Source organism: Microtus ochrogaster, chromosome 15 (assembly GCF_000317375.1).
Source record: "Microtus ochrogaster isolate Prairie Vole_2 chromosome 15, MicOch1.0, whole genome shotgun sequence".
Taxonomy (NCBI): Eukaryota; Metazoa; Chordata; class Mammalia; order Rodentia; family Cricetidae; genus Microtus; species Microtus ochrogaster.
The window spans coordinates 31861336-31873835 of NC_022017.1; the positions used below are offsets into that span (position 1 = coordinate 31861336).

Sequence of the window (12500 nt, forward strand, 5' to 3'; positions counted from 1 at the left end):
AATATGATTTTTAGCCAGTCTTTCCAATTGAAATCTGCTCACGATTCCTGGCTCCTAGTGGTCTTAAATTCATGAATTTGCAATTCATTTTACATTGCATTCGCATAAGACAATAATGTATTGAAATTGAGAAAGGCATGCGGGCATGTGTGAGTCTGGCACATAGGTTCAGGGCGGGTCCTAACTGCTTGCCAAGCACACTGGCACCCTGGCCATGTGGAGACCTCCCATTGGGCCTGGGGCCCTGGTTTATGGCCTGGGCTGTGCAAGTGGTCATGAGACTGGCCTAGGTGAGATAGCTGTGCACTTTCTAGAGCCCTGCACAGGGTCTCTGGACTGGAGCTAAGGGGCTGGAATGGCAGGCAGGTAAGCACCGTCTAGTCAGAAAACAAATATGACACTCTTGGGTCTTGGCAGGATGGCTTTTTTCAAAGCCTCAGACTACTGCACGAAACTGGCTGAAGTCCCTCCTGTGACTGATGGAAGAGCCCTCTTTGTCCCTTGCATTGGGCATGTTTATGGCTCTTTTCTATGGTAGAGACTCACCCTGCAGGCCACTGTCCTTGGTCCATCGAGGGCAGGTCTGACCTCTGTGTGCTCACTCACCCCTGCAGGCCTGCAGAGTTACGATAGGAACTGAAACCATTACTTTGAAGAAAAGAAGCATATGCCAGGGTATCTAGGCAAAGAGAGACTTAGGCTAGCCTATGCTTCCTCTGCTCTCTGGGGAAAATATGTATGCATGCATGCATGTTTATATGTAATAATAGCTCCAATTTACTAGGCTACATATGCAGCCCAGACTCTCAATGCATGGACTCATTTCTCTGTTGCATAGCCTCTCCAAGTACCCACCCACTCATCTCCATCACTATTCCAGACATTGAAGAAGACAGACCAGAACCATAGAGTCCCTAATTCTAAGGAGTTTAGTGGTGAACACAATCGATGGGTTACATCTTTTCTTGAGGCAAGGTCTTCCTATGTAGCCTAGACCATCATTGAACTTTCACTGTTCCTGCCTTAGCTTCCTGAGTGCCAGGAATATACACATTGCGCTACTAAGGTCTGTCAATAGGCCACTCTTCATATACCTAAGAAGTGTTAAAAGCAGGATGTCGGTGAGCTTGAGGCCCGATAGTGGCATACAACTTACTTGAGAAACTGGGGGAGGTTTTCCTGACATGGAAGCTGGAGTTTGAAGGATATAGACCACCTCTTAGTGTCATGAAGTCAGGAAAGGAAAACACTGGTGTTATAGACAGAACAGCTTTTGAGTTGGAGAATGAGGGTCGTGAGCTGGGGAGAAGAGCCATGGAGCAGGAAAAGGGGGCTGGAAGCAACAGAGAGAAGTTAGCCTAGGAGAGCGCAGAGAAGGTTTAGAGCTGTAAGAATCCAAATGTCGCTGGGTGGTGGTGGGTGCCTCACGCCTCTAATCCCAGCACTCGGGGGAGGCAGAGACAGAGAGGGGGGATCTCTGAGTTCAAGGCCAGCCTGGTCTACAAAGTGAGTTCCAGCACAGCCAGATCTGTTATGTGGAGAAATCCTGTCTCAAAAACCCAAAACAAACAAACAAACAAACAAACGAACAAAAATCCAATTGCCCTCCATGAGGGCATTTGAATTTAGGATTGCTGAGTAAGCCATTTACAAATTCAGAGGGATGGAAGCAGGAGGTTTGTAATCTGGTAAACTGAGATACAGAACCTTGACCTCAGAGGGAAGGCAGTATGCACTCCAAGACAGGATGGGGAGCTGGCTTATAGACCCCAGAGATGCCGAAGTCAGGGCCCCGAATAGCCCTACACCAGAGGTACCTTGAGTGTATGAACGCTGTTGGAGCAGGGGTGGGAACAGGATTCTGCCGTCCTTCAGCTGCCTCATCTCCAGATGGGCATCTCAGAGCCCCTGCTCTACACTACTGGAATGGTGAGTTGGACTTCCTGTTTGGCAAGGTCCTGAGCTCCTGCCCTTGGGGACAGCTGAGAGAACCGAGTGAGGAAGAAGGGAGTCAGCAGTCAGGCACAGGCTGACGGAGGGTGTTGGAGAAGCCTGTAACTTCGGATGAAGTTCTGGGAGCACTATTACACAATGTTCAGAGAGCTCTGACTACAGAAACAGACTGAAAAGGATTCTCTGCTCCCAGAATTCTCCCCTTATCAAGCGCCTGCCCATAGTTCCCCTTCTCTTTCTCCCTCAGCTGCTCATACCCCCTCCATGGCCAAGTAATCAGGGTCTTCACTAGCAATTACTTCTCCCCACAAGTAACAGGTGAGTCAGATCCATTTGCCCTTCTTATGGGGTGGACTGCAGCTAGAAGAGACTGGTCCCCGTAACACCGCTATAGCGCGACATAGGCAGAACTGAGCCAAAGTCAGCATGGCTCTTTGGAGACCTGTTGGCTCCATCAGCCCGCTGCTATCCTGCCATGTGCCTTCTCATCTACCCCCAAATAAAGGGGAGCCCTCTGAGACAGCATGGAGTCTAGAACACTATTTATATGCCTTGCTTCACCAGGGCAGCAGACACTCCTAAAATACATTAAGCAGAAATATCCCGTGTCCTCAAGCCCCCGTAACCTGAGCTGATTCCGTGAATGAACTGGGCAGAATTCCATGCTGAAAATGTGAAAGAATGAGGCCTGGTGCTTTGATAGCCCTCGGATGCCTGGCGAATCTAGTAAGCAGTAGAGAGACACTTGAATTTTCTCCTGCCGATTGAGGGACTCTTTTCGGGGTGGCCACTACTTATCTGTTCCATGGCAGCGTTGGCTCCAGAGGGATGTGCAGTGTGTGTGTGTGTCTAGATGGGTTGGAGAAGTTGGACCTTGGAAGGAGAGGTCAGACTGGGTAATCCTCAGAAACCATATCTAAACTGAGGTTCCAGTCCAATAAGAGGAAGAGGCCAGGCAGGGAGGGAGTTGGAAAAGCAGGAATACTTCAAAGAGGAGAGGGCACTGTCTGAGGCTTCGTGAGACAGTCAAGAATCTGCTTCGTGCTGTCAAGTGGAAGGACACTGCTTGCTTCTGCTTGCATTTGAAAAAGGGAGTTGGGCAGATGCTTGTCTCATGAGACTCAAAACACTGGACCTTGGGAAAAGCTGGGTCAATGTGGCCAAATCAGGTATTATCTTTCTCACTTAGCATATACTTACCTCCCTGTGGTGACAGGTGGCCATTTGCGTCTCCAAACTCAGTCACCTTCTTGGGAACACACCCCTTTCCCATCAGGAGGACATAGTGGAGGTCTGTGCATTTGTTCTTGGCATCAGAGTCCAGTTGTTGAGGAGATAGTAAAGTCCCAGGTGACCCAGGTCTTTCCCATGCCGTCTGCTAGCCAGGGACATGGCTGTGTTCACATGAAGGACTTTGACTGGAGCGGGAGGAAGTTTTCCAAAGCGATAGATGGATTCTGATGCCTGAAGTTCACTTTGTGGCCAGTGAGCTGGGATGCGGGGACACAGCTTGACCGCAGTGACGCCAGCAGGGACTCCAGCAGGGGACCCCAGCAGGGATTTCAGCAGGGACTCTGCTCATCAAGGCCATTAACACCTGGGCAATGCCTGGCACAGAGCAGTCACAACATACAGTGAGTATTCCCTTCCTTCAACCCTCCAGCCAGGCCTGGATTCTAGTCTCCTCTCTGTCGCACACTGTTGATATAACCCTAAACAATTATAAAAACAGAACAGGGCGATCTAGCACCCGGATGGGACTCCTGTCCACACTGTTTTGTTTAAATATTTTTTGTATATACTTGAATTTTCACTTTGTATAAATATGAGGATATGTATATATACTATTTAATTAGTTTATCAAACACGGCATTATTAAATATTTGTAAATGGAAGAATATGCTTTGCCACATAGCGAGCAAGGCTCCCCCCGAAGGTGGTCACCTGCATCGCTGACCTGGGCAGCTGAGGGATTAAGTACATTTTTGGGCTGAGTGGATTTATGGACTGACCATGGGCATTTTTGCCCTGCAGGTGTTTAGGTGTTTAAAGGGCGCATCTTCCACTGTGTCATTTGTTTTTCTTCAATTCATTTGCTTTCTCTCTCTCTCTCTCTCTCTCTCTCTCTCTCTCTCTTCTCTCTCTCCCTTCCTCCCTTCCTCTGCCTTTTTATGGATTATTTGAGCAACTCTTATTCCCCTTTGATTTGCCAATGGATGTTTTGAATACACATTTGTCCAGGATGTCCTTGAATATACGCGTTAGCCTAGGCTTGCCTTGAATTTATGGCCCTTCTGTCTCAGCCTCCCTGGTAGCGCATCTTGAATTACAGATCTGAGTCAGCAGTCTGACTGTAGTTTTAGTGATGGTCGTGAGCACTGCCGTGGGCATGCAGAACTGACACCGACTGCTGCTTTAGCTGTTCTACCATCTGAGGTGGAGGAAGCCTCAGATCACTCACCTCTTCTCTTTCGAATACAAATCGCATCTTCAGGATTGCCTCGCATAGGCTGAGCGGTGTGTTATCTAATAACGTTTGCTTCACCCATCATATTGTTGAAGCCCCTCAAGAGCGGTCTTGTCTCTGTGCCACCGGAGACAAGTCCTCAAGCCTCAGCCCCATTCTCGTGTACTTTCCTTTCTGCTCAGGCAGCTTGCTGCTGCAGTTCCTCAGGACTTGCCGTCTGTGAGCAGCAGGATCTCTTATTCCCACCATTATTATCATATTTCCCCCCTCTTTCCTGAAGGAATGTATATATTGTTGCTGGTCAATAAGTCTTTCATTTAACACTTGAAAACTGTGTCTTTTCCTTGACTTCATAACTTCCTTGGTTTTACGGGAGACACCCCCCCCTCATATGTTGCCTTTTACCTACAGACAACATTCTCCATCTCTCGAGGCTTCTTGAGGAATTGTATTTGTCTTTAATTTTCAGGAGATTAGTTATACTAATGTGGAACCTGTAGCTGTTAGGGTCTCAACAAAGTTGGGAGTTTCTCACTCATGCTCCTTTGAAAAATATGCATGTTTCCGCCCTGCGCATCCTCTGTCTTCATGGATGCTGGCCATCTGAGTAATAGGTGCCATGCTATCATGTCCTGCATTTTCAAGGCTCTTCTCGTGTTCCCAGACAGCCCCTTTGCTGCTGCTTGCGTAGTGAAGAGACTGTGTCTGCCCATTCGGTGGCTCTCCTTCACTTTCCTTGCCTTGAGTGTGCTTTCGGCCAGAGCTTGCTAGATGTTGACGCTCATGTTTTTTTGTTTTTTTTTTTTTTTTAATTCTTTACTTTCCCTCAGTTCATGTCCCCTTCCCTCCTTCCTATATTTCTTCCATGCATTCTTTCACCCTTTAAACCTTCCCTTGTTTGATAATTTCACACATGCACATAGTGTGTTTTGATCAAATGCGTCTCCCCTTTCCTCCTCTCCAATCCATCCCGTCTTTACACTTCTCCTGACTCCGTGTACTCTCTCTTTAAGACCCATGGAGTCCACTTAGTGACGCCTGTATGTGCAGAGGTGTAGACCTATCTCCTGGAGCTGGTAGCCTCTCAGAGGCCTCATCTTCTGTTGTTTCTGAGATGGTGCGTTTCTGTGTAGTTCAGACTGGCTTCGAACTTGAACATCTTTCGCCTCTTGTTGCTGGGACTACAGGTGTGCACTACCGTCGGACCGACTACATCTTCTAATTACTCGCTGATTTCTTTTCTTTTGTTTTAGGAGGTTTTTTTGTTACTCATTGAAATAGTTGCATGAGTGCACCTTTAAAATTATTGGAGATAGTTTGAAAAAAACATTGAATTATCATCCATTGAGTGAATTTTCCTGTCAAGTTGTAACTGCCCTGATTTTTTCTGTTACTAATCATCGGTAGTCATATGTATAACCGTATTATTGGTACTTTGGGAAACATTCTTTGAAAGTAAGTACTTCATGTAGTTTTGTTGTTTAGCAGACAATCATTTTGCTACCAGGGTTAGTGACATATGCTCAGCTCCTTGGACCTTGCAGGTGTTACTTAAAAACAAAAACAAAAATGAAACTAATTATTTTAAAGATACATATACATGCCACTAAGTTTTCTATACTGAAGATCACTGGAAAATTGGGTGGGGAAGAGAACCTAACACACAGAGAAATACTGTGACCTGATTGCTTACATTGTGGATGCCCTCAAAGATGGGGCACTGTGATTGTCTTCCTCTTTCAATCTCTCCCTTCGACCCTCTTCACCCTCTTCACCCTCTTCACCCTCTTCACCCTCTTCACCCTCTTCACCCTCTTCACCCTCTTGGCTTTCTCAGGCATGTCTCCAGTTCCATCTGCTCTTCTGATCTACACACTCAATTAGCAGCCTGACTCTTACCGCTCCACTAGCTGTGTCGGTGGGTCTAGCTTGAACTCACCATTCTGTTTCCTTAAACACTGGCTTCTAGAGGCTCAGACTGAACATAGCTTCCTTTCGGACGCTCTTCTCTCTGTATGTCTCTACTCCATTTGTTCAGTCATCTCATGCCACAGATTCTGTAGCTGGGGCAGTGGCCGTCCTACGGGACACTCTTGGCATTTCCTTTGTGATATGATGTTGGCCTCCTCATTGGTCCCTTTAGTTCGTCTTTTTACAGTTTCTGATTTCTCATTGGTAGATGCCACTGCCGTTCAAGTGAACACCTGCAGCCCAAATCTGGACTCTGCTGTGCTTCATAGCACAAGTCTCTGGGCTTCCTCGCTCACATTCTTCCCTCACCCCTGAGGACGTCCTCACCGCAAATCACATTTCTGCTCTAGCCTGATCTTTTGTCATCCTCTCACCCCTCCTCCAAGATTTGCATTCTGCTTACTTCATAAGCAATCACAAATAGGAGGTGGGTTGTTCATTGTGGAGGAACTGCTGCCAGTCTGCTCACTCCTAGCATGCTTTCCCAGGCTCAACTCAGAGTCGCCTCATCCAGGTACCACTTGACCTCCTGAGACAGAGTTGGAGGTTTGTGCTCTTGGTACCCATAACCTGGTATCCTCTCTGATCAGAGCATCGATCATATGGATTTGTAACATCTCCTTGCTTATCCCTCTGTACCATGATCATCAGGAAAAAATGTATATGAAGCTCTTGACATCCATTTAGCACGTGATTAGATCAGAGATTGAAGTGGTGCCATCATTGGAATAGCCTGTGGAATAGCATCCATGGAGTCAGTCAGGTGAGCTGGCTGTGTGGGTAGCCAACTGGGATTACAAGGGTAACATTCTACTGCTTGAAAATTAGCATACCGAATTCTGAAGCCATTGGCTCCCCAGATCTCTGAAGTGGGGACTTGGTTCCCATTTTATGGGTTAGACATCTAAGGATTTGTCCTGGAAACTCTTCATGGCCCAGTGTGTTCAAAGCTTGCAGCTCATGTGACAAAACAGCGAGCCTGAGGGATGGGTATTTTACCCCAATTGAATGCACGAGAGAGCTGTTAAGGAGGCTAAGGGTCTGCCTTGCATCCTCCTGGAGCAGCCTGGAATTTGACCATGGGTCCTGAGAGATCAGCTTCTTCACTATGTGAGCGGCTTCAAGGCACCAAGAGTGACAATGACAGTGTCTGTCCTGACGCAGACACTGTCCTCTGTATGTGTGTGTTGAGGAATGAAGACATGTACCAAACCATGCCGAGTTCAGTTTTGAACCTAGGTTCTTGCCTGGCTTCCCAGCAGTCTTATTGGACTGGAAGCTGCCTCGCCTTCATCTGCCTACAAGTAGACTCTGCATGTTGCCAAGTTCAGCAAGTCTGGGCGAGAGGCTTAGAGCTAGGTCATGATAGGAAGAAAGATGCATCTCAGTGACCTGTTCTGTCCACGCTGTACCTTTCTGTCCTAGTCAGATTCCTGCCCAGAACATGGTTCATCTCCCAGCAACTCAGCAGCCGTGCTCCATGACACTCTGCCCCCACCCTCAGCAGCCTGGACTCTGCCCAGGCTGCCCTAGTAGTATGCTGAATCTCATTTTCTCTCTTAAATTGGTTTCTGCCCAGTATTTGTCTTTCTCCCCTCTTGTCTAGGTCCCTGGATAAGGAATGCTGGTTACTATGGCAATGGACTGGCTAGTGGAAGGAACTCAGCTCACTAAATTAATTGCTAGACTTTTGGGGGACTAATGGCAGGGCTCTGCCTCCCAGGGGCATTGGTAGGGCCTACATCATTCCAACTTGGCAGCTAGCCCCTAGAGGTAGCTCAAAGCCAAGTTGGAGGGAGATAGCACAATGGTTGTTCCTACCCACTGAGATGCCACCCAGGGTGGGGTAGGGAGGGTAGGGGATCGACAAGAAACTCTACATTTCTTCAGTTCTGCCAAATCCCTGCTGCAGACGTCATTTTCTTGTTACCACCCTGGAGCAGAGATGGGCCTCTTCTGATGGACAAGGGAACAGAGAACTAGAACCGCTCATGCAGTCACTGGGGAGCCTGGTCAGGATTCTACCCCCAGGTTCCCTACTCTGGACATCTAGGGAACACTCCATTTATCCTGGTGGAAGGCAATTCTCTTTTCTGCCATACTATCTGGAAGGAAGGAGCAGAGGGGTCCTAACTCACTCTGTGAAAACAGCATTCCCCAAAGATCTAAGCCAAGCAAAAACGTTGGAAGAAAAGCAGAACTACAGACTAACATCATTTGTGACAATAGATATTAAACACCTCACTACACCTTAGTCATTCAGATTCAACAATTAAAAAACTATGCTCAGATAGATTGAGTTTATCACAGGTATGCAAGGTTGGTTCAATGCCATCAAACCAATTACTGTCAGCCATGAATATCTTAATTACCATATTAAACCATAGGCTGATCATCAGCCTGTATGTATTTCACCTATAACTGTATTTTCTATTTGCTGTGGAGACAATGCATTCAGAAGAATTGGGATGTGAACATCTTCGTTTTATTTGTATTTAATTTAAAAATATTTGTTTCCTATTTCTCTTTACTTATTTTGACTTAATTTTTGTTTATTTTTGAGGATATTTTAATTCTTTGAGAAATACAGTGTATTTTGAACATGTTTACTTCCTCTCAACCCTCCCATCTCTTCCCACTCAACTTTGAGATTGCTTTCACCACCACAACCACCACCACTACTACTACCTTCTACTCCTCCACCACCTCTTCTTCTGCTCTTCCTCTTTCCCCATTGAGTCTACTTTGTGTTTCTCAGCTAGTTTTGTGACTGGGGTCTTGTTCTAGTGTGCAGTCAGCCCACTATGGGTCACATCTTTAAAGAAAGTGACCTCCCTGTTAGCAGCTATCAAATGCTCATAGCACATATGAACTCATAGTGATGGTGACAGGATGTACAAGACCCCATAAGCTCCATCCAAACGAAATCCCAGCAAAGAGGGTGGGAAGATGGATATGTAATTAAAACACTTTTAATGTATTATTTGATAATATCATACAAGTCTATAACAAAATAGGATCATATCCACTCCCAGCTTCATGTCTTCTTATTTTATTTTTAGTGTAATCCATCTATTTAGTGATGTCCATAGATGCTTGGGTGTGGAACCATCCATTTGAGCATGGGAAAGCCTGCTCAGGCTACACTCTCAAAGAATGATTCTTTCCTTGCAGCTCTTAACTGCCAATTGTTCCTTTGTAGGGGTCATATCCTCAAGATCTCCTCCCCCAGTATGACAGAAATTTGACTGACTTGATATTACGCAGGTCTTATTCCAGTACCAGTACGTAGAGTTACTATGAGTTCCTGAATTTTATAACCATGTTGTGTCCAGAATTTCACAGCACTGTTTCCCATACTCTGGCTCTTCTGTTCTTTATGTCTCTTTATCTTTTTCTTTTTTTAAATCTTTTTCTGAAGCTTGGGGAAGGGCATGAGGGAACATTGTACATATTTATTTGTATTTTGTTTTTGTATATATGCATATGCTATATAGTGGATTTACACATACCTATAACATAATTTTCTTTTAGGCAAATTTGAGTGCACAGTTAAACATCACTAATTAGATTGGCAAGTTTTAAAACAGTTCATCAGAACAGTTCATGAAAGCTTTTTCATGGCCACAGATAGAACTGTTAGTCTCTCTAGTGATGACACAAGTCCTTCCACACTGACTCATGCCTCAATTTCTTTGTCAGTGGTTTGTAGTTTTAGGTGTACAGTTCTTATACACTCTTGATTATAGGTGTTCTAAGTATCTTTTTTTTTTTTTTTTTTTTTCTCTGTAGCTTTGGTGCCTATCCCGAAACTAGCTCTTGTAGATCAGACTGGCCTCGAACTCCCAGACACAAGTCCTTCCACACTGACTCATGCCTCAATTTCTTTGTCAGTGGTTTGTAGTTTTAGGTGTACAGTTCTTATACACTCTTGATTATAGGTGTTCTAAGTATCTTTTTTTTTTTTTTGGTTTTTCTCTGTAGCTTTGGTGCCTATCCCGAAACTAGCTCTTGTAGATCAGACTGGCCTCGAACTCCCAGAGATCCACCTGCCTATCTTATCTTTCTTGATGTTATTATACATAAGTGAACAACACTCCTTTTTGGATGGTGCATTGTCAGCACACAGATGCACAGACAATACTTGAGTGCCAGTTATTCATTTTATGACTCTGGTTGGTTTATTAGTTCTAATGGTTTTGTGGATGCTCTAGTATTTTGTGTAGATAAGATCCTGTCATCTCCTGATACAGGGACTTTGACATCTTGTTTTCCAGGTCAGATGACCTTTACTATTAATTTTTTCATTGAATTATTCTGGTAAAGTGTTGAACATAGTTGTGTAGCAGGGATTGTATTGGTTTTGACCTTAAAAGGAAAATCAGTCAACATCTTACCATTAAGTATGGTGTTGGCTGTGGGTGTTCATATTTGGCCTTTATTTTCTTGAGGAATGCCATTGTGGTCTTAATTAATGGAGTGGCCACCTTGTATGTTGAAAAGATATTGGCTTGTGTCAAATGCTTTTTTGTGCTAATTGGAGTCGTGTACGTTTCCCTTTCCTTTATTGATACTATAATTACATCAGTTTGTTCTTTGTTGAATCATGTTCCTGACATAAATTGCATTTGGTCACAGCATTTGATAACTCAGTAAATCACACCAATTAGCCTGTTTATCGTTTGCTTCATAGCTTTGTTCATAAAGATATGTACCTGTATTTTAATTCTGTGTGTTTTGGGTAAGATATGCAATAAGAGTTCTGAAAAGTTGAAGAATATAATGAGGCCTGGTTTCCTCAGTCAGAGAAATTACCAAATTTCTTAATCTGTGAAAAATATTGAATAAAGGTATATGCCACTTCTCTATCTACCTATCCTCCATCTTTCTTATTTTCCCTCATAGTCACTGAAGAGGTTGCTGCTATTGGATTTTCAGCATCTATGGAGATGATAGCATGTGGGTCAGTCCAGAAGAGGCCTGGGTTCAAATCCCAGCTTATCCTCTGGGTTCTTATCAACTTAGAACCCTGGGAAAGATGTGCCAGTCTCTTCCTGACCCTCATAGAAGTGATAGAGCCTGCCTTGAGAGGACACAAGAGATCACACCAGAATCAGAGAGTGTCTGGCTTATGGCAGATGGTGGCTAGCCGTCTAAGTTCATAGCTCTCTGATGACATCACTATTCATCTAACAAACAACTTCAAGCCACTACAAGATAGTAAGATGATAGGTTGGCATTGATACTGGCCTTTGATCATTCATCAATAAAACTAGTATTTACTGAGATCCACTGCCTTGCTTGGAACTGTCCTAGGTCCTGGGCAACAGCAGGGACATGACAGACAAACCCTGCCTTCACAAGTCATTGAAGGATGGATGAGTTGGGCAACTAGTAGGCTTGTTGATTCCTTTCCTGTAGGAGTTCCTTCTGTTTGTGTGTTGCTTTAATTGGTTAATGAATAAAGAAACTGCCTTGGCCTAGCTGATAGGGCAGAACTTAGGCGGGGAAGACAGAACTGAATGCTGGGAGGAAGAAAGGTGGAGTAGGGGAGAGACACCATGGAGCCGTCAGAGACAGATGTGCCGAATCTTTCCTGGTAAGCCACTGCCATGTGGCAATACACAGATTAATAGAAATGGGTTAAACTGAGATGTAAGAGTTAGCCAATAAGAAGTTAGAGCTAATGGGGATTGGGCAGAGGGAAACTTTCCCCATAGGAGAGATCTGCTGCGGACATGTATTTGTGAAAAACTGCTTGGAAGTCCGAAGCTGCTATCTTGAGCCTGCTGGGCTGGTGAGGTCAGGGGTGGCAGGTCATGGTAGGTCTGTGAGTCATGTGAATTAGGGGAGTGGAATGGTACAGATGAAAGGCTTTAGGAAGGGCACAGCCATGGGTCACCCAGGGTCAAGACCTCATTACTCCTCTCTGCAGCCCCTGCCTTGCCAAAGGACGGTGGTTGTTCTTCAATGCAGCTAGTTGGGTGGATGGGGAGGCAGATGGATGAACCAGGAAAGGAATGGACCAGATCCTTTGACTTCATTCTTTAGGAGGTTACACTGTTGGCTCTGGGGAGAGGTTACACTGTTGGCTCTGGGGAGAGGTTAC

At 45.2% G+C, this 12500-nt stretch overlaps 1 protein-coding gene across 1 annotated transcript in view; it reads left to right on the forward strand.

The window, feature by feature from the left end:
- Positions 1-1775: 1775 nt before the first annotated feature.
- Positions 1776-12500, forward strand: part of Col22a1 (collagen type XXII alpha 1 chain) — a 226488-nt gene continuing 215763 nt past the window's right edge. The window contains exons 1-2 of the mRNA XM_026782418.1: positions 1776-1813; positions 2201-2271. Of these exons, the coding sequence (XP_026638219.1) occupies positions 1776-1813; positions 2201-2271 (109 nt within the window). The remainder of the gene's footprint in view (positions 1814-2200; positions 2272-12500) is intronic.